The sequence below is a fragment of the Somniosus microcephalus genome, chromosome 11 (genome assembly GCF_052327205.1).
Source record: "Somniosus microcephalus isolate GS21.2 chromosome 11, FLI_Smic_1.0, whole genome shotgun sequence".
Lineage (NCBI taxonomy): Eukaryota > Metazoa > Chordata > Chondrichthyes > Squaliformes > Somniosidae > Somniosus > Somniosus microcephalus.
This window is the reverse complement of record NC_140997.1, coordinates 196,470,004-196,492,938: the sequence shown is the minus strand read 5'-3', so window position 1 is coordinate 196,492,938 and position 22,935 is coordinate 196,470,004. Positions and strand designations below refer to the sequence as shown.

At 41.3% G+C, this 22,935-nt stretch overlaps 1 protein-coding gene across 1 annotated transcript in view; it reads left to right on the top strand.

Annotated features, from left to right (window-relative positions):
* cacna2d3a (calcium channel, voltage-dependent, alpha 2/delta subunit 3a) overlaps nucleotides 1–22,935 on the top strand; it is a 1,196,772-nt gene that overhangs the window by 1,091,729 nt on the left and 82,108 nt on the right. The window contains exons 33-34 of the mRNA XM_086001643.1: nucleotides 3,942–3,997; nucleotides 19,052–19,163. Of these exons, the coding sequence (XP_085857769.1) occupies nucleotides 3,942–3,997; nucleotides 19,052–19,163 (168 nt within the window). The remainder of the gene's footprint in view (nucleotides 1–3,941; nucleotides 3,998–19,051; nucleotides 19,164–22,935) is intronic.

The following is a 22,935-nucleotide window of genomic DNA, read 5'->3' as shown; positions in this document are numbered from 1 at the left end:
GCAAAATGCTTTTGCAATCAAGTGCTTCAAATAATGTTCCCCCACCTTGGATCATTCGTACTGGAAAACCTGCCCACAATTGAGTTGGGCTGAAAGCAGAAAGAAGCCAAAAGGTCATCACTCATGTGGTGAAAAAATGCATAGCTACAAGCTGGAATTCTCTCCAAAAACCTTCGCAAATTTCAGACCATTGGGTAGAGGATTTCATTTGTGTCTAAATTATTGGAGCAGCAAATTTTAAAGCAGAGTTTTGTTTTCCTTTAACATATTCATTCTGAGTTGCGCAAGCTTAAATGGTCTTGCTCCTGTCATTCCTATCCAGGAAGCAGAAGATCATAAGGCTGACATTATATTACTTCTTTCTCATTGATGCAAAATGGTTTCCAAAGCCAGAACAGTAATGTAACTCAGAAGTCAGATCTGACTGCTGAGTGCACTGAAGCCAGGAGGTGTGAGCCCCCATCTAGTAGATAGTATCACACCATTTGGGTTCATTGAAGTATAAGACTAGTCCAGTGCAAAATCTTGTATTATTATAAGTGTCCAGGTAGTCTTTTGTGCCCCCTGGTCTCTTTATAAAATTAGTAAGGAATCTGTTAGGAGAGAAGCTCGCACACTCTCTCCCAACATTACAGATTAAGGGATTAATTAAGAAAGGGAAAATAGAATATGAGAGTAAGCTTGCAGGGAACATAAAAACTGACTGTAAAAACTTTTATAGATATGTAAAGAGGAAAAGATTGGTGAAGTCAAGCGTAGGTCCCTTGCAGTCAGAATCGGGGGAATTTATAATGGGGAGCAAAGAAATGTCAGACCAACTAAATACATATTTTGGTTCTGTCTTCACAAAGGAGGACACAAATAACCTCCCAGAAATACCGGGGAACATAGGGTCTGATGAAAGGGTGGAACTGATAGAAATCAGTATTTGTAGGGAAATGGTGTTAGGAAAATTGATGGGACTGAAGGCCGGTAAATCCCCAGGGCCTGATAATCTACATCCCAGGGTACTTAAGGAAGTGGCCCTAGAAATAGTAGATGCATTGCTGGTCATCTTCCAGAACTCGATAGACTCTGGAACAGTACCCATGGATTGGAGGGTAGCTAATGTTACCCCACTATTCAAAAAAGGTGGCAGAGAAAAAGCGGGGAATTATAGACCGGTAAGCCTGACATCAGTAGTGGGGAAAATGCTAGAGTCCATTATAAAAGATGTAATAGCAGAGCACTTGGAAAGCAGTGACAGGATCGGACAAAGTCAACATGGATTTACAAAAGGTAAATCATGCTTGACTAATCCACTGGAATTTTTTGAGGATGTAACTGGTAAAATAGATAAGGGAGAACCAGTGGATGTGGTGTATTTGGACTTTCAGAAGGCTTTCGATAAGGTCCCGCATAAGAGGTTAGCGTGCAAAATTAAGGCACATGGGATTGGGGGCAAGGTATTGACTTGGATAGAGAACTGGTTGGCGGACAGAAAGCAAAGAGTTGGAATAAACGGGTCGTTTTCCGAGTGGCAGGCAGTGACTAGTGGGGTACCGCAAGGATCGGTCCTAGGACCCCAGCTGTTCACAATATATATTAATGATCTGGACGAGGGAATTGGATGTAATATCTCCAAATTTGCAGGCGACACAAAGCTGGGTGGGAGGGTATGCTGTGAGGAGGATGTCATGAAACTCCAGTACGATTTGGACAGGTTGGGTGATTGGGCAGAAACATGGCAAATGCACTATAATGTGGATAAATGTGAGGTTATCCACTTTGGTGGCAAAAACAGGAAGGCAGATTATTATTTGAATGGCAATAGATTGGGAGAAGGGGAAGTGCAAAGAGACCTGGGTGTTCTTGTACACCAGTCGCTGAAGGTAAGCATGCAGGTGCAGCAGGCGGTTAAGAAGGCAAATGGTATGTTGGCCTTCGTAGCAAGAGGGTTCGAGTACAAGAACAAGGATGTCTTGCTGCAGTTTTACAGGGCCTTGGTGAGACCGCACCTTGAGTATTGTGTGCAGTTTTGGTCACCTTACCTGAGGAAGGACGTTCTTGCCATGGAGGGAGTGCAGCGAAGATTCACCAGGCTGATACCTGGGATGGCAGGAATGACGTACGAGGAGAGATTGTGTCAATTGGGCTTATACTCACTGGAGTTTAGAAGATTGAGAGGGGATCTCATCGAAACCTATAAAATTCTGTCAGGTCTGGACAGACTAGATGCAGAAAGGATGTTTCTGATGGCCGGGGAGTCCAGAACCAGGGGTCATAGTCTAAGGATAAGGGGTAAGCCATTTAAGGACTGAAATGAGGAGGAATTTCTTCACCCAGAGAGTGGTGAACCTGTGGAATTCTCTGCCACAGAGGGCAGTGGAGGCCAGTTCATTAAATATATTCAAGAGTTGGATATATTTCTTGAGGCTAAAGGGATCAAGGGATATGGGGAGAAGGCAGGGACAGGGTACTGAATTTGGATGATCAGCCATGATCTTATTGAATGGCGGAGCAGGCTCGAAGGGCCGAATGGCCTACTCCTGCTCCTATCTTCTATGTTTCTATTAAATACCCAGGACTGGAGCTCTGCATTTGCAGCCAAGAATGCAGTCACTGGATGCTTTTTTTTTACTCAGCTTAGTGCAACTCAGTGAGGTGCAATTTGCTGTGCAGTCTGGGCCTGCTGGGTGCTCATTGCATTCTACACATACCAGCCTAAGGATATCTGCAGAAATTGGCACTCATTGTACCTCTTCAGATGGGCTTGCCTCAGTTTATTCCTTTTTGGTTAGCTGTCCTATGACTTCATCAGCCAGGTGTGAAAGAGAAACTCAGCAGTACTGACAAAGCTGTCGATCTAAATGTAACTATCATAATGCACACTTTCTCAGTCTGTCCTCACCATTATTACTAGTAGTTGTTCATGACTGTAATATCTGTAGTCTATTTTTCAGCGTTAATACATTTGTTGTGCACTGTTTGCTATATTTGTACCGTACACTTGCTAAGGTGAAGCTAGTCATATTTAAAATCATTATCCAAAGCACACCAGAGACAGGTTGTCTAGGCACCCTGTTTGAAAATTGTAGTTTTAAGGCAATCAATTTTGACAGATATGGATTTTTAAGTCATCTATAAGGATACTTGTTTTAGGTTAGCATTCAATCTTTCCTTAGCAGTATTTAACACTCCATTTTGTGTTGATGATCAGTATTTTAGGACTTTTGTTGAAAATTAGTAACACTAGTTGTTTTGTGCCAACATATAAGCACTTCCTTCACTTACCACAGGTAAGAAGACTGCAGTGTGTTCATTCACCTTGTCAGGTTCCAGCGTAGAAGCAAATATTGTTCTTAAGATTAAAGTATAGGGAGACCATTCACTTACAGTGATCACCGAACATTTGTTTCAGTAATAATTGATTTAACCTTGAACTTACATTTGGCAACATCTTTCCTGCAGACATCTGAGTTTATCCCAGTGATGACCATTGTAAGAAGCTTTTGGTGTACTGCATTTTCCTCCTAGCTCTGTAACTACCTTTTTCTTGTACCTGCTCACAAGATCCAGAAGTAAATATGCCCTTGTTAATAACAAGCCATCTCTGATGATTTAGAAAATTTAGTGTCATTAGTTTGGGGACTCATAATATATGGGGAATAGTCTCAATTGATATTGGTGTACTTATTTGAACAGAATAATGCATTTCAGAATTAAGCTAACTGGATTAGCCAGTTTATATAATTTTTAAACAAAAATATATTTTGAAGAGAGCACTAAAAACTACAAATAATTAAATGTTTCTCAACATATCCTATTGCTACACTGCAGTATATTAATAAGAAAATTGGTCTTGATAGTTTTTGAAATCCAGCCAGAGCAGACTATTAAAAGGACTTAGTGGTGTAACTGTTATAAATATCCTAACAAAGTTCTTTTTTAATTTTTACTAGATTTCTAGTGGAATTCAATCTTTGCAGTTGGTGGAATTCAGACTTCACAGTGAAAGGTAAGTTCGATAACTTCTTTTCCTAGAACAACAAGCAGAATTATCAACTCTGCTTCAAGCATAGCCTTTTAATGAAGCACTATTTGTGTCCTTTTACTTGGGTCTGAGTCCAGCTCAGACTGATGGAAATCTCAAATCAGTTCCTAGTGACTGTGAGTTTGCAGCACAGAATTGACTATAATTTTGCACTAAATATCAGAGGAAAATTAGATGGTGATGGAAGAGTCTGGGATATTGCCTAATAGATAGGATCCTGTGAGTATGACTTTGTTGGGCTGTTGCTTAAATAGTTTGTTGGACAGGCTCCATGCTTGTGCACCAGATCACAGATGTTAGTGAGTCGTACTTTGCAGGGTTGACTGGGCTGAGATTGGTTTAGTCTTATGATATGAAGCCTGAATTGTTGTTAAGTCCATGTGATTTTCTGCTTCTTCAACTTTGCAGCGATTGTTTACAACTGGGTGGCTTGCTAGGCCACTTGAGTGGGCATAATGAGTCGACCAGGTTGTGTGGGACTGGAGTCACATGTAGACCAGACCGAGTAGATTTGAAAAATTGTGTCATTTTAAAATTTTCTTTAGAATAATTGATTCCACCAACTGCAGATTGAAGGGCAATATGATAAGAGGTGTTTAAAATTGTGAAAGGATGGGACAGGGTAGATAGAAATAGAATACTTCCAATAGTTGAGGGGGTCAAGAACAAGGGGTCATAGATTAGAGATTAAATGTAAGGGTTTTAGATCAGAGGGCAGGAGAAACAGGGCAGTGTTATGAGGCTGTGGAATTCACTTCCAATGTTAGTGGTTGAACCAGAAACTATGTCAACATTCAAGATTAGATTGGATCGGTGGATGAAGCGATATGGAAACAGGGTAGGTAAATGCGATTAGAACTATTTGCTCACATGGAGGGTAAACACCAACACAGACTGGGTGGGACAAATGGCCTGTTTCTGTGTTGTAACTCATATGTATTTCTGTGTAGGAGTAGCAGACTCCCGTTCATGATGGACTTTAGTGGGTTTTTAACAACAATCTGGAAGCTTTCATGATTATTTTTCTGTCACTACCTCCCATTTTTTTAATTCATTCTCAAGATTTGGGCGATGTTGGCAAGGTAAGTTGCCCATCCCTACTTGCCCTGAGAAGGTGGTGGTGGGACTTCTTGTTATTCTTTGTACCGATTTGATAGAACTAAGTGGTTAGTCCACTTCAGAGGGCAGTTAAGTGTCAACCACATTGATATGGGCCTGGGGAGTCATATATTGGCCAGACCGGGTAATTACGACAAGTTTCCTTCCCTAAAGGACATTAGTGAACCAGTTGGGTTCTTGCGGCAATTCAGCTGCTTCATTCACTTTTTACTGACACTGTACCAGCTTTTTATTAAAATTCTCAAACTGCCATGGTGACATTTGAACCCCGGTTCTCCGGATTATTGGTCCAGGCCTCTGGATTACTAGTCCAGTAACATAACCACTACACTACCATACCCTGAGTTACCAGATTTGATTGAATTCAGTTTCACAACTGGCCATGGTAGGATTCAACCTCCTGACAGCTGGGTTGTTAGTCTAGCACTATAACTACCAGGTTATCACATACACTTTCAATGGTACTGCAAAAGGAAACGGATTCTTTTTTACATGGTGGCCAAAAAAACAATAAACATGCATTAAAGTTAGTTTACAAAAAAAAGGTTGAAATGTTCAGAGTACATAGAAGACAGTAAAGTTAAATTAATAAAGATGGAAAAGAATAAACAGGAAGACAATGCGTAAATATTTAAAATCTTTACTTTCATTTAAGATTGCTCTTTAAGCATTTATTTTTATAGCACAGGATTAAATTTTATAATAAGAAATTTTATAGTTGAATTGAGTTGATTTATTACTGTAATGGTGATGTTTGCTTCAGTGCCACTATATGATCATCTCAGAGAGACTTGAATTTTAGTCTCCTTATTTAAGGAGGAATATACTTGCATTGGAGGCAGTTCAGAGAAGGTTCACTAGGTTAATTCCTGGGATGAAGGGGTTGTCTTATGAGGAAAGGTTGATCAGGTTGGGCCTGTACTCATTGGAGTTTAGAAGAATGAGAGGTGATCTTATTGAAACATATAAGATTCTGAGGGGGCTTGACAGGGTAGATGCTGAGAGGATGTTTCCCTTCATGGGGGAATCTAGAGCTGGGGGGCATAGTTTCAGAATAAGGAGTCGCCCATTTAAGACGGAGATGAGGAGGAATTTCTTCTCTCAGAGGGTTGTGAATCCTTGGAATTCTCCACCCCAGAGAGGTGTGGAGGCTGAGTCAGTGAATATATTCAAGGCTGAGATAAACAGATTTTTGAACTACAGGGGAGTCAAGGGTTATGGAGAACAGGCAGGAAAGTGGAGTTGAGGCCAAGCTCAGATCAGCCATGATCTTATTGAATGGCGGAGCAGGCTCGAGGGGCCGAATGGCCTACTCCTGCTCCTATTTCTTATGTTCTTAAGTCCTTGGACCTGCCAGCAGTTTAAGAGTTAATTTTTGTGGGTACTATGATAAGCATGTGAACATTTTAATTATCCATATACTTATATCAGTGTAGTTTTCAGCTTATTTTAGTGGTATTTTGCTGCATTATTCGGTCGGTGCCTTCTAAGTGTGAATTTAGGTTAAATAGTTTGTCCGTTGCAGCTCTAAATTCAGTGTAGATTCCTAATTGGTTACAAAGCTACCGAGACTTTTAGCTTCATGACTCACTGGTAGTTCTTTTAGCTTCATGAACCGGGTTCCATTCTTATCTATCTAATTGTAACCAGAGAATCACCTGCAACGTCTTCTCCTCCCGCTCCCGCATCGTTACCTCTGGTGTTCCCCAAGGATCTATATTTGGCCCCCTCCTATTTCTCATCCACATGTTGCCCCTTGGTGACATCACCAGAAACATAGGGGTAGAGTTTCCTGGAGCTGTCAGGCGGGGTTTCAGGCGTGTGGGGTGGGAAATCCCGAAATTGGGGGTCCCGACACCATCCCGCCCAAAACCCGCCTCCACGTAAGTTTCAGGGGAGGCGGGTACCCGCCCCGCACTGGGACCCGCCGACCCGAGGCGGGAAGGGATTAGTGCCAATTAACTGCCTGTTAACAGGCAGTTTTTAGCCTAATCCCTATTTTGAGGGGTGTCGTGTGGGATTCCCGACGGCTCCAGGTTAGAGCAGTCGGGCCGTCAGGTTGAAGGACTTGGAGGGGTCGCGATGTCGGTGTTCAGGTGAGTGATGGGTGCATAAGTGCAAAGGTAAGTGTGTTTGGTGTGTCTAAAGTGATTAAAGAAGTTTACATTACCTGTACTTACCTTTACAGCCTTTCTTCCTCTAGGTTTCGGGAGTCCATCACTCAGCCGGCACTGAAAGCAAAATGGCTGCGATCTGTCAAAAGTGACAGCCTTCAGCTTTCATTGCCGGTGAGACTTCTAACTGAGTCTGCGTAGAAGGACTCAGGTTAGAACTCAGACTGTCAGTGTTTGACAGCTTCAAACAGCTGTGAAACACTGATATTTCATCTGTCAAGAACTCTTGACAGATGAAATTTCAGTCTGTGACGTCACCTGTTGCCGGGTGGCCCTTAATTGGCCTGCTGAGCCCGCTGGGCGGGCTCAACAAGGTCAATCAAGGGAAAATCGCGTGGATTGGCTGGACGTCGATGTAGGCGGGACTAAAACCCGAAAGTTGAAGTCCTGCCTCCTTCCCAACAGCTTAAGGAAAATCTACCCCATAGCGTCAGTTTCCACATGTACGCTGATGACACCCAGCTCTACCTCACTACCTCTTCTCTCGACCCCTCCACGGTCTCTAAATTGTCAGACTGCTTGTCCGACATCCAGTTCTGGATGAGCAAAAATTTTCTCCAATTAAATATTGGGAAGACCGAAGACATTGTTTTCGGTCCCCGCCACAAACTCCGTTCCCTAGCCACTGACTCCATCCCTCTCCCTAACATCTGTCTGAGACTGAACCACACTGTTCACAACCTTGGTGTCATATTTGACCCTGAAATGAGCTTCCGACCACATATCCGCAGCATAACAAAGACCGCCCACTTCCATCTCCGTAACATCGCCCGTCTCCGCCCCTGCCTCAGCTCATCCGCTGCTGAAACCCTCATCCATGCCTTTGTTAACTCTAGACTTGACTATTCCAACACACTCCTGGCTGGCCTCCCACATTCCACCCTACGTAAACTTGAGGTCATCCAAAACTCGGCTGCCCGTGTCCTAACTCGCACCAAGTCCTGTTCGCCATCTCCCCTGTGCTCACTGACCTACATTGGCTCCCGGTTAAGCAGCACCTCGTTTTCAAAATTCTCGTCCTTGTTTACAAATCCCTCCATGGCCTCGCCTCTCCTTATCTCTGTAATCTCCTGCAGCAGCCCCCCCCCCCTCCCAAAAGACTGCGCTCCTCTAATTCTGTCCTCTTGAGCATCCTTGATTATAATTGCCCAACCTTTGATGGCCGTGCCTTCTCTTGCCTAGGCCCTAAGCTCTGGAATTCCCTGCTTAAACCACTCTGCCTCTCTTTCCTCCTTTATGACGCTCCTTAAAACTTACCTCTTTATTCTTCTGTGGCTCGGTGTCAAATTTTTTTTTGTCTTAAAATACTCCTGTGCAGCGCCTTGGGGTGTTTTCCTATGTTAAAGGTGCTATATAAATACAAGTTGTTGTTGTTGTTGAAAATCAGTTTTGCCTATCATAGTGCTACACAAATGACAGTTTTGAAAGGAAATGTTTACAATTCTGAACTACTATTGAGTCGCATAACTAAGTTTTGAATAGTATAGCTGTGAAACTATATTGCATTTGGTGCTGGAACAGTTTGCATGACAGCCAAAAATCATAATTATTTCATTCATATCATCGCATAACTTACGAAAGATAATATTTCGGCAGCGTTATTAACTGCAACAGTGGTACAGAACAACAAAAGAACCAATCTGATTGCACTGAGTAAAACCACGCATAGTATCTGCTGTCCAGTCTTTGTTTCAATGTTGGGTGTCTGTAAAATGATTAAATGTACATTTGTGCAGCAACCTTACTGCTGAAAATAGAATAGACGGAGCTTTTAAAATACAGAGTGACTGCTGCCAATGACCGGAAGCTGCGCAGAAGCGTACTGGAAATCAGAAGCACGATGTTTCTGTTTTTTTACACAAGCCCGCTCCCTCCCCGGCAATTTTTCCAGGAGCCCACTCCCTCCCCGGCAATTTTTCCAGGAGCCCGCTCCCTCCCCGGCAATTTTTCCAGGAGCCCGCTCCCGCCCCGGCAATTTTTCCAGGCTCCCTCCCCGGCAATTTTTCCAGGAGCCCACTCCCTCCCCGGCAATTTTTCCAGGAGCCCGTTCCCGCCCTGGCAATTTTTCCCCAAAGCCCCTGAGTTGCAAAGTGAACAACCAAAAAAAACACTCAGAATGAGCATGAGCAACTACTTCAACTTCGTTGGCAGCAGTTGCAGTCCTTTAAAATAAGGGTGTAGTAGAAAATGGGAAGAACACAACTATATCACAGCTTGATTCATTCTAAGTTCAGAAAATAGAATTTCTTTAAGAAAGAACTTAATAAAACTCAAAACGATTATTATCGATTACAATGGAACCTTTATCATATGTCATTCTGAATGGATCCCCGCTCTCGTGGATAATCAAAATTGGCAAATAGTTGTGACTTTGGTTTATTAATAACAATGTCGAAGTACCCATAAGTAGATGTTTTCCATGGTACAATAGATTCTGTCCATCTGCCTTTAAGCAATTTCTCCTGTAAGCAACAAAGACCATAGCCTAGAATAACTATTGACCTATATTAGTGAACAACCACTTTACACATTCATCTGCTATTTAAGCATAGGTGTTAACCAATTTGAATAAACAGGCTAATGCCTCTGTTAAAATAGTAGACAAAAGAATGCCAGGCAAAGGCATTAAGCACTCGCCTGCTACTATCGTCAAGTTATTTATAAGTTAATATCCCTTTTTATGAGTAACAAAGCTTTTATAACCCCAGGTAGGTTGTAAAGTAAAACTGTTGACAGAGACAGCGTCAGGGTTTGAAGCAGGGCCAACTGACCTTTGGAGAACTACTGTCCTTGTGAATTTTACTCAGTACCAACATTCCCAGTTATTTTGAAGTTGAAAAGCTGAAGTTTGTGGATAGAAGCTCTGAACAAGACTGTAACAGAACACAATAAGAATTCATTTTTATTGCATAAAGTAAGTGCTTCTTTTGCGAGTGTGTATGTGCACTGAAAGAGTGAAGAAGAAATACTTCTGCACCAATAGCCCTGACACCACCGGATGCTCATAGAATCATACAGCACAGAAGAAGGCCATTTGGCCCATCGTACCTGTGCTGGCTCTTTGAAAGAGCAATCCAATTAGTCCCACACCCCTGCTCTCTCCCCGTAGCCCTGAAAATTTTTCCAATACATCAATTCCCTTTACTATTGAATCTTCTTCCACCACCCCTTCAGGCAGTGCTTTCTAGATCATAACAACTCACTGTGTAAAACAAATTCTCCTCATCTCCCCTGATTCTTTTGCCATAATCTGTGAAAATTTACATGGATAAACGCAAACACAGATATTGGGAGCACAAATAATTGAAGCTCTTCTGTAAATACCATACTTAAAGTTGCTTTTGTTACAGTTTTCCATTATCATTTCATTATAACTTGACTTAAAATCTGCTTCTACTTGTTGCTACATTTGTTTTAGCAACTTCTTGCTGGTCCAGTTTGGTATTAGAGAGTATTGTAATTGGGGTAGACATTTATCTATCGGGCGGCCGACCAGTAGATGACCGGACCTCATTACTATGCTGCCAGTGAGCTGTAGGTGCCAAATGGGCACCCTGCTGCAGTTCACTGGCTCCAGGCCGGTGCAATATCGGGTGGCCCGGAGGCTGACCTGACCGGCAAAAAGATAGGTCCAGGGAGGGGTTCGGATCATGGAGAGGGGAGCCCGGGCTGGCAGTGGTCATCTTGTAGAGCCTGGAGGAGCTTACTTTTCTGCTCATCTGCTGTAGCACCTGTCAAAATTGCAATCAGGTTCCTACGTACATCTTGGGACCCCAATTTACATATTAAAAGGACCTACTGCCTGAAACAAGCAGACACTCCAGCCGCCCAGTGGAAAGCACTTACAAAGATGGCGGCAGCCAGAGCACTGGCATAAACAGGGCAGTAAGACATTTTCGAGCTGTTACCACTTCATTTACCCCGGGTGGCCTAAGATAAAATTCCCTGCTATCTCTAAGTTGTGAGCTTTGGTTCACTACTGTTGCCATGGAGGCAGGAGGTCGTGGGTTCAAGCCCAACTCTAGCGATAGGCACGTAATCCAGACTAACACTAGTGCTGTACCTGGGGAATGCTGCACTAACAGAAGTGCCGTCTTTCAGATGAGACATTACACAGAGGGCCTGATGTGCCTCAATAAATCCGAGACTCAATGTTAGCGGAACAAAACAAGGCTTTTATTAACTTAGAAGGTAACACACAGTGGAGAGGTGTCTTCCATCCAGAGGTCTGCAGTACTGGATGTGAGGCACGCTGAGCCTGCTGACATAGGGGCCAGGTATGGGCGGAGCCCTACACACAATACAATACAAGGTGAGGAAACGGAACTGAGGTAAGGGAAATGAAACTGAAACTAAACCACAGTCACAGGCACAATCACACAGAGAATACAGATGAGTGATGAATGGCATATTTCATATCACAGGGCCCATCTCCCTTCCCAGGTAGACATAAAAGATGCGATGGCACTATTTGAAGAAGAGCAGGAGAGTTTTCTCGGTGTACTGACCAACATTTACCCCTCAACCAACACCAGCAAAATGGTTTATCTTTCATTTATCTCATGTTATTTGTGGGACCTTGTGTGCAAATTGGCTGTCGCATTTGCCTACATTACAACACTGACTGCACCTCAAAAATTGGCTGTGAAGGGCTTTGGAACATCCTGTGGCTATAAAAGGTGCTATATAAATACAAGTTCTTTCTTTTCTTTCATGTGAATCAATAGAATTTTTTGTTACTGATCCTGCTGTAATATATATTTTAAAAGTAACTAAAACTGCGCAGTGAATTTGATACGGGTAAATTCATCAACCCTATGCTCCTTGAGATGGAAGGGAGTTTGGGTCAGAGAATTGGCTTTGCAGTGTTGCAGTCTTTTCTCCAACCTGCGCTCCCTTCAAGCATCGCTCTGCACTGGAAGTCTGGAGCTAGTGAACTTACCTGAAAGTTTCCTATTTCACTTCTCACCACTAGATAGCTGCATCATTAGTTTCTATAATAAAACGCCTGGGGGGTGAATTCCCACAGGAATTCTCCTGCTCTCTACCACAAAAGGCAGTCTCTACCACAAAAGGCAGTTGAGGCCAATTCATTAAATATATTCAAGGAGTTGGATATATTTCTTAAGGCTAAAGGGATCAAGGGATAAGGGGAGAAAGCAGGGACAGGGTACTGAATTTGGATGATCAGCCATGATCTCATTAAATGGCGGAGCAGGCTCGAGGGGCCGAATGGCCTACTCCTGCTCCTATCTTCTATGTTTCTATGTTTGCCCTAACTTCGGTAGAAGAGCCGCAGAAACTCTGGAAAAACGTTTTTCCAGCCTTTCCATGGTTCTTTCACCAAAGTTATGGTGGACGATCAGGGGAACCTCTGGAAATTCACCTCCCCAAATGTTACACTTATCCTAACTTCTTCCAAACTTTTTTTTGGCTCTCCAATGTACTTCTTAACTCCGGTATTTTTTCATCATCTTACAATTGTGGGTGGCTAAAAAATGAGTCAGACTTCAAGTCTGCCAGGATTGTAATGTTTCTATGATCACAACCACAGAGATGTAACTGAGTGGTGAAATACTAAGCATTAGTTAGTGAACCGTCCCATATTTGTGCAGCTTTTTAATGCCAGGTTCAACCCTCACCAAAAGTCTGGAAAAACACATTCCAGGATTAGGAATGAGGCCAACTCAAACATGTGCTCCCCTCCCAAAAAGATCTTCAACAGAAGTTTCCCAAACACTAAATACAATGTCACTGCCTGGTACCTGTGGAGTCAGCCCTCACCGCTGTTTGAACAATCTGTCAACTTTACAATATTGTACTGGGAATAAGATTGCAGCCTCACAAAGCTCAACGGCAAAAAAAAAGAACCAGCATAATCTGATAGTAATCTCCTCGCCGCAGAAAAGGATGGTTTAATTTCAGGCCCTTTTCAATTCTGCCAATCTGTTTTGTGAATCTCAAAAATAAACCTATTCAAAAGAAAGAATAGTTTTGAAATTCTGCAGTAACTTTGGATGCGAAACGTGCTGTACTGTTATAAATACCCTTTGCAGAGCACTGAAAAATTACATTTGAATATTAATGAAATATATGTTATTATCTTCTGTAGCTCCTTGGTTATGTAATTAAGACAAAATAATTCACATATCAATCCTAAATTACTTCATAAAGCAGTTTCTGATCCCTACTTTCATCAGAAAATGTTTCTTTGCCATCCATGTATCTCTAGCTAACAAAGGACATTCCTTTACCCTGAAATGTTTGAAACCAAATGTTATGTGATTCATAGATCCCAGTCCTGTAAATGCTTTCTGGTCAGTTGGTTCTCCCTTATTAAAGTAAAGAATTGTACTACAGGTTGACTATCCCTTATCCGAAAACCTTGGGACCAGCTGTGTTTCGGTTTTCGGAAATTTTCGGATTTCAGAAGGTATTATTTCAGACTGGGAAACTCTGAACATTAAATTAATTTGGTAATTAGTATTTGTATTTAATATAAATTTTAGAAGTTCAGGCTACCTCTTGCGACTGTTCCGTGTCTCATTCCCCTTCCTGCTTCTCTGTGCTGCCGCTCCCAGTCTGTTTACAGCTCCCTCTGCTCCGTATCTGAATTCCTTGACTTAGCGGGGGTCTGGGGCTCGACTGCCACCGCCAGTTGTGGGAAAGCCAGATATCAGCTGACTCCTACTCTAAGCTGGCTCGCAAATCAGGTCAGAAAAGCATTGGCCGCGTCGGGTCATGTTTGGCACCACTCGGGTTATGTCTTTCTCACGACTTACACTCCACAAAAAAACTTTCGGTTTTCAGAGGTTTTCGGTTTTCAGAAGTGCGGATAAAGGATAGTCTACCTGTAATTCTTTTGATAAAACACATTGGTTTGATAATTTTTATGAATGAGTATGATTTGGCGGTTAGGTTATCATTAAATAAAAGTTATTAATTTTCAATCTACCATCCCACTATATTAGATTTCACTCTGTAAGGAAGTAAGAGTGTGTGAATCCTCATGAGGTATCTAAGACTGCCAACACTCCATCTATTTTTGTGAATGGATGGCTTTATTCCTTTAAACAATGTTTATGGTTTTAAACAAACAATTCTATTCACAAGAACCATCTCTACATGAATTACAATTCATATCTGTTCTAATCACATGTCGGCTATCTCAATTAGCAGCCGTACCAATCACTGTTATGCATCCAGGAGGAGAATTGTCATGCCGATGATGAAGAAGTATAATTTATGGATAGTATGATCATTAGTATAACTCTATAATAGTTGCCAGATTGTTATATGCTGATTGGATCTCCCATTAATTTGTCATGTTACTTTTTACGAATAGCCAATTTCTAAGGATCACTTTTCATCAACACAATATGGAAATACCATCTATTCTAATAATTAACCTTCCTGTGGGAGACTATATTGTTTGTACATTTTAAAATTTTCCACAACTTTCACAAAAACATTTCTGAGTAGAAACCATCCAGCACTTTGGAAGACAACTGTATTTTTAACTTGCATTAGGGATATATAAATGGAATGAACAGGAATAAACCATCCTAATCTTTTCTCAATATTTCACAACTGCCTCCATGCTGTCAGACTGTCTGTCCAACATCCAGTCCTCAGTGCATCACAGCTTCATTCAGCTCCACATCAGGAAGACCAAAGCTATCGTCTTCAGCCCCCACCGCCAACTGCACTCCATTGTTGTTGTCTCCATCCCCCTCCTCGGCCACTCTAAGAATGAACCAGACCATTCCTAATCTTGATGTCCTGGCTAACTCGGAACTAAGTTTTAAACCCCCATAGTGCTGAACATCTACAGTTCTTCTGCCACACTCCTGCCATAACTTTTGCTCCAGCCTTACCCTAAAGTTTCCATCTGGCATTATGGACGAAGAGCCTCCACCTGTCCCCAAACAAAGCCATGTATGCAGGAGGGGACAGAAACAGAGGTGAAGGGCTCAATTTTGATACTGGAGGCATGTAGGAGGCGGGACTACAACTTTTGGGGTTATAGTCCCACCTCCATCGAGTTGTGGCCAACCCATGTGATTTTCACTTGATTGACCTTGTTGAGCCTGCCCAGCGGGCTCAGCAGGCCAATTAAGGGCCCCCCGGCAACAGGTGATGTCACAGATTGACATTTCATCTGTCAAGGCTGATTTAGAGATCTCTCCAGACCAGAAAGCTGAATGCTGCAACTTTTGACAGCTCGCAGCCATTCTGCTTTCTGTGCCGGTGAGATGAGGGACTCCCGAGACCTGAAGGAAGGAAGGCTGTAAAGGTAAGTAAAACTTATTTAAAACACTTTACACACACCAAACACACTTACCTCTGCACTCATGCACACATCACTCACCTGAACACATGACATCTCGAACCCTCCAAGCCCTTCAGCCTGACGGTCCGCCTCGCTAACTTGGCGTGGTTTGGAGCCGTCGGGAATCCCACACTTCAGGGATAAAAATAGGGATTGGGCTAAAACTGCCTGTTAACTACCTGTTAACAGGCAGTTAATTGGCACTAATCCCCTTCCCGCCTTGGGGAAGCGGGTCCCAGCACAGGTCGGGTATCCGCCTCCTTTGAAACTGGCATGGAGGCGGGTTGGGGGCGGGATGGGTTCGTGCCCCCTAATTTCACGATTTTAACCTCCCACACGCCTCCAATCCCACCTCCACGGCCCAATGAAAATCGAGCCCGAAGTCTCCTAACACCAGAAGGGTTTCAGTGGTGGAGAGGCTGAGACAGGCAATATTGTGGAGGTGGAAGGAAGCGATGTAGATGATGGATAAGCAGACGAAAATCCATGGTGGCTACATCCCATCGTGAGAGCCGAGATCCATCCACCTAGGACTTCCTAATAGCATGAGTTACTACGTTCCCATCCTCCAATCAGCTGGGCATATCACTGGAAGCCAGTGCATGCCAAGGTGGATGTGAACCGCACATGGGGGTGGGGGTCATTATTTGGATTGCAGCTTAGACCCACAAAGATAAAGGTGAAGAAGTTTTTTTGACATGTTTCAAGTTTGGGCCCCTTATAATGGGCAACTTTGGTTTTGTTTCTGGGGACCCAGCATTCCGTCCCCAGTCCAACAGGATGGACCATTTTCCAGCCTGTGGCCAGTCAAACCCCAGGATACACTCCCAGTTGCAGCGGCACCCACCATTTGCATGCAAATCAAGGAACCTCCTCCTGCCCCCATGCACTTTGACAGGGCCAGTGCTGGAAGTCCCAAGTGGATGGATCCCGGCCTTTACTGTGTGGTGCAGCCACCATCAATTTTGGCCATTGGAATCAGGAGGCACATGATGGTCTCCTGGGTACGCTTGAGGAAAGTTGGCTGCGAGGTGATTCCTGGGTGTTCGTTTGCCAATGAGGCTCATGGTAATTGTACTTCTGGGGCTGGGCTCATTACTTCCAGTAATCTGCGGGAGAGCAGATTGCAGAAGATGACCGACCCCTCCAAAGCCATATCCATTCAATTCACCATTCTCTCCATTGTGGAGTCCGGAGTCTGCTTCTATCTCGCTATCTATCCTAGAGAAGCACAATTCAACTTAGTGTAGATCACTTTGCCCTACATCCAGAGACAAGTGAGAATTCTATGACATGCAATCCACACATTTTGTGTAATGTAATTTCATGGAAAAAGAAGTCTCTGTTTTATCTTTTGTAGTACTCTGGCACATCCCATTTTACTTAATGTCTTTCAATATCTTGTCACTTAAATGCATTTTAGTTGTTAAAGAACACATTTTCTTGTTATATGCATTTTCAAGTAAAAATATTTATCATACTTTGTGGACTTGTTTAAATGGGGATATAAAGCACGCCAGTGCCCTTTTCCAAACGTTGTATTAGAATTCAGTGTGCTCCATTTGCTATTTGTTACTTGTGTATCAGTATGGTGCAACCAAAATAGGATTGATTAAGAGATGAAACAAGAATGTGTGTGATAAAGAAATGCCAAAATATTGACAGCTTTATAAAGTGTTTTGTCAGATCACTATTACATCTGTGGATGTGCCAGAAATGATCACTTGTTCCATGAGAATGGCTCATGATTTTGACACTAATGAAGCATAGCCAAGCAATTGGAAAAAAGGAGATGGTAATCAAGGGTGTTCACCACCAGATGGAACAAGAACTGTCAGTTATGGCAAGGCAATGCCAATAGGATACAAGCCAGTATTCAATGGGGGGGAGTTATGGAGGATTTGGAACAAGATACTGCAGTCTTGTCTCATTAGTATCATCACACTTTGTAATTTTGAAATGTAAATCTGTAATTTTTAAAGTTGGGATACAACAATGAGTGTGGGAACTTTAAAACTGGTAGAATAATAGCACAATCACAGTAATATGTCATAAATCAAGGCAGAAATCAACAAAAATACATACAAACTTTATAAAACTTAGAAAATGGAGTAAAATGAAGAAATGCTCTTTCACATACCAGCACTGTTCCTTCTGGACCCAAAACACAAAAGCTTGTGGTTTCTGTGCCAGAAAGCAGTGCAAACGGCACTTAAAATAAATTCATATATGATGCTGGCACAACTTCCAAGCAGGTGGTTAAAATACCAGTTTATGCCATAAGCGCAATCTTTGTGCAATCACAGCCAAGATTGTGCCTTTGTGCAAACAATTATAAAATTGTTCCAATAATTGCTGTTATTGTTGGGACACAGAACATTTAATAGACAAGTTAATTTGTGCTGAGTTCTCTGGTTGACAGCACTGATTTCTCAAAATTATCCTAAAGGCAGAACACAAAAGATGTAAATGATTCAGTATGGTGCTTTGTGATATATGGTGTATAACTGAAATCGCAAAGGCTGCCAGATTCTTTAACAGGTTCCTTTTAGCCTTTGAAACCTATTGTAGTCTTTTCAGAAGAGATGCAAATGGACTATGTTTACAATTATTTATCCTATTCAGGCAACAGTATTAAAGCAGAAGATTTGCACAAGGGAAAATTCTATTAAGCTTGTTATAAGTCAGAGTATTCCTGAGATCTCTGAATTAAAAGTTAAAGAAATAAATGACAACCTCTGTGGTGATCCCCCATTTAACTTTTCAACAATTCTAATTTCTGGAAAAATACTTGACATAAGTAATTTTTCTGTGAAACTAATGACGTAAAGATTAGAACTATCAAGGTTATTTTTAAACTAAATCTGGTACCAAAAAGAGCCACCTGGCTTGAATTTGGGAGTGGTGGAAACCTGATATGCTATAGATCTTCAATATAGAACACGTGAACTTCATTAGCTGCAGAGACTCCCTGCAATTGCTCTAAATTCCCACATGGTGGCGTGAGAAATGCATAGTCTGAAAAATGTTTTGAAGAAGGGTCAAACCCGAAACGTCAACTCAAATTTCTCTCCACGGATGTTGCCTGACTTGCTGAGTTTTTCCAGCATTTTCTGTTGTTATGTCTGAAAATTGATGTTATTTTCTACATTTTCAGCTTTATTTTTTAACTCTTACTATCACCAATAGAATGTTGCTGCAGTACATAATATTATGTTGCTTTTGGCATGCTAAAATCTATAGTTATCTCACAGATTTTGATCATGTTTATTCACTGGTGGCACTTACAGATTTAAGTCAGTTTATCAAACACAATGGAGTTTAACAGATATAGTTTTGCAGTTCACAAAATGTATCATGGCTAACACTATGGTTGCTGCATATTTCTTTTAGCACAGAGACCTAAGCAAGTTCTCCAGCCATGTGACACCGAATACCCAGCTTTTGTGTCTGAACGCACTATAAAGGAAACTACAGGAGTAATCAACTGTGAAGGCTGCCACAAGTAAGGCATTTCCCATTTCTCTATTCCCGTGTTTGCACATACACTTGGGGTCAGTTCATGTAATTCGGCAATAAGCTCTCCTAATGATATTCCTACAAAGTAAAACAAATATACTGAAATAAGAGAATAATCATACATAGTTGTTCCTGGATGAATATTTAAAATTTTCACCATAAAACTCTAAACTGTTCAGGCACTTAACATACTATATATTATTACATATTTATGAGTGCTGCAGATCCCCACAAAACTTCCATAAGTTCCTGGACAGGGCACTGTGGACCATGGGTGTCTCCATGTTCCATTCAAAGTCCCCATATGAACCGGAGGTGCAAATGAAGCTGAGTGCTATGGTTTTTCTTCCTTCCTGCTTTGAGATAGAATGCCTCCATGTCACCTAATCAAAGCAAGCAAGTTACAGTGAAGAGATTCAAGCTAAAGACTTATGGTTAGCAGTCACGCACTCAGTTACTTAAACACGTGGGATTATTTCAGGCTCTTTTGTGACAAAGCATTTATTTAGTGTATTGTATAATCAACGAAGACCCATCGCTTTGTCAGTAAATGCTTTTGTTTATAAACTGGAAAAATGTTTTTGTGCTGTTACTAAACGAGTCAAGTTATTTAATTGCTGTGATTTAACAGGCAGTATACTAAATATTGTTTTTGCAATGTAAGGTACTTGGTTGTCAATCAATTTGTTAAATCTAATATAACATGAACATATTGACAAATCATTCTTTGCACTTACCCTCACAGATAAGCAGTAACTCTTCAGCTCAAGTGCTACAACTGACGATTTGAGGCTTAAAAAATAGTACTGTACCTGATTTCAAAGTATTTAAAACTTAATTCTAATTTCTTCAATACTGCTTTTGGTTCAAATGTTCAAAGGAAAAAAAGAGACTGATTACTTTAGAACTGGTACTCGTTTCATCCCTACTTTTATGTTCCTATTTAAAAGAAATATTAAGTAGATTTGGGTATAGTTTCCATATTTGTGTTAAAAATATGTCTAATAATGCCGCTGCAATACTATGTCATATCTGGTTAATAGCATAAAAAGTACACAGGAAGAGTTCCTTCATTACTGAGTGTAGGATTAAATTACAAGCTACGGCAACAGGTGAGGCTGTCATAAACTGTTCCTTATCTTTTTCAGTAACAGATAAACAAGATAATATTAAAAGTCAGAGTCAAGATGTTTTTATTCCACTGCTAAAATAAGTACTGGACCAATTTGATTATTTACATCTGAGTTTTCCTTAGGGCTCATATGATTAGCAACAACCCCTGATGTGCACAGGAAACAGCAATGATTACTAACTGTTTTCATGTTTTATTAGATGAAAGACCAAAAAAATTGCACTATTATCAAAAAAAATCTAGTTCCATATAAGGGGAAGGGCGGAAGTCACTAGAAGCAGAGGCATTACCATAAAGGAAACTATATATTCCATCGTGAAATCCATTTATTTCTGTCCTTAGATGAGTATTATGATAGTTTTAATCTTGGCACAAAAATATTGTTATGTGGCAAGTAGCATGTAGAATTATTACATAAATGGAAGGTTAAGTACCTTCTGCTATTAAGTATAAACATAGCTCCAGGTGGAATCCCCGCTCAGGCCTGAGTTAAAATTACAGTCAGCTCTCAATGATGTCATCGGGCTGCAACATGCGTATGTAAAGAAGGACCCTGTTGGCTCCGGGCGCGTGTCCTTGCTGCCTGCTCAGGAGAGCAGGTTAAAATTGCAGATGTTACGATCATAGCAGCTTTCGGACAGGTAAGAGCCAGGGCGATTTTAACCGCTCACCTGCCAGGTTTCTGCTGAGCGAGTAGGGTTAAAATTGCCCCCACAGATTTTAACAGGTGGTAAACTCAGCATTGTGGATCGGTTGCCCATTACACACTACACCGGATTTTCCTTTCCACAATGGAAAGGACAGTTAGGTTGGTGTATAATAGGTGCTTGATCCGCTACTGCCAGTTATCCGTCCGGCAGTGAAAGTTAAACTCTACCCCACAGTGCTAGTAAATATTTGCTACCTGTAGGAGGAGCTTTAACGCGATTGGTTTTGCTTGTTAGGGCACTTAGTTATGAGGTGTATGAAACTGCTTAGCTTACCACATTAGTAGAAAATGATTATGAGCATGAGAATGTATCAATTGTACAACTAGATATACAGTGCTAAATGACAAAACAACTTTAATCTACAAAAGACAAACGGTACTTTTGTATACATTGGTCGGCACTGTTTGTGAATTCCAAATAATTGCAAGAGTAAAAATATAAAAAACTAGGTCGATTGACTTTGTACAGCTGTTAAGGAATACCGTGGGAATCTGGAATTTTGTCTCAGGCATTTGTTTCCATTTGTAGCAGAACATTTATATAGAAATATATGGAGTGAGAAACGACAAAATACTTTATAGAACAAAATCAACAATAAGCCACTGAGCTTTGAGAAATGACGTGGTAGAGACTCACAACCTAAAATGGTCACTACAATATTATGTAAAAGGTGGCATATTATTATAATGCATTTTATGATTTTTATGAAACATTTTAGAAACAACTTACACTAAATTAATGATTCCCCAAGCTAAAATACTTTAGTCTGCTGGACTAACTGCTCCAGTCTAATCAAGAATAAAAACAGAACCATTTCCAGTTATTTACAAAAGCAGTTTTTACAGATCACTACATTTTAAGTTTCTTTTGTTTATATTTTTGATTGACCATTTACCTTCAAGAATAAAAACATTTTGTCGGAAGTACTTGACATACAACTTACCATCCATGTTTAAAACTACACATGGAGACTTAGTAATCAAAGACTGAGGCCTGCTCATGGTTTCTTCTTCTATACAGATATGCAACAATTCCACAAAGACCAATTCACTGACTATTCAAGATCGAGCAGGTCAATGTTCAACAGAGGTCAAAATGATATGGACATCAATTCTGTTTTATACTAAGCCACACTAAGTAGATGTATCTCCTACAACTGGTTTAACGCGAATGTAACGTCCTTACACATTCCTGCAATTGTTTTTGCCCCACCCCAGTTTTGTCATTTCCTCTCCTAGGTCTTCATGCACTAACTAGTAGCAGGTAGGAAAATCTGCTCTCGGGCCTTTACCAATGTTGCACTTGAGCCAGGTAGTGGTGCTTGTGCTCTGATCTTCTTTCCTGTGAGAAGTGTTTTGTTTCTGCTTGGCGTTTCTGCTTGGCATTTCGCTCCTGGCAGCCCAGTTGCATGGAGAATTACAAGTATGGACCCAGATCCTACCACTCTGGCATAGTTACTGGTGCATGAACATGTGCAGCTGTCTACCAAAAGTAAGTGTTCTCAATTTGTATATTGTCCAGCTACAAAAAAGGCCAAGCTTATTAGAAGCATGCCCCTTTGTCAGTCTTTGGAAAAGAAAAATAAGAGCGGTAGACCACATAGCTCATTATTTGGGTAATACCAAGCACTGTATAACACAGTCAGTGCAAACAGTAAATTCAATAAAGCATCACATTATATAAGTGAAACATAGTATTATATTACCTGAAATTTAATTCATAAAATACATTGAATTTCTATCCTGTCCATTGTAATAGTTATGGTTTCAGTTCGTTGAACTCTCGTCAGACCAGTTCTGACGAAAGATCATCGACCTGAAACGTTAACTCTGTTTCTCTCTCCACAGATGCTGCCTGACCTGCTGAGCGTTTCCAGCGTTTTCTGTTTTTATTTCAGATTTCCAGCATCCGCAGGA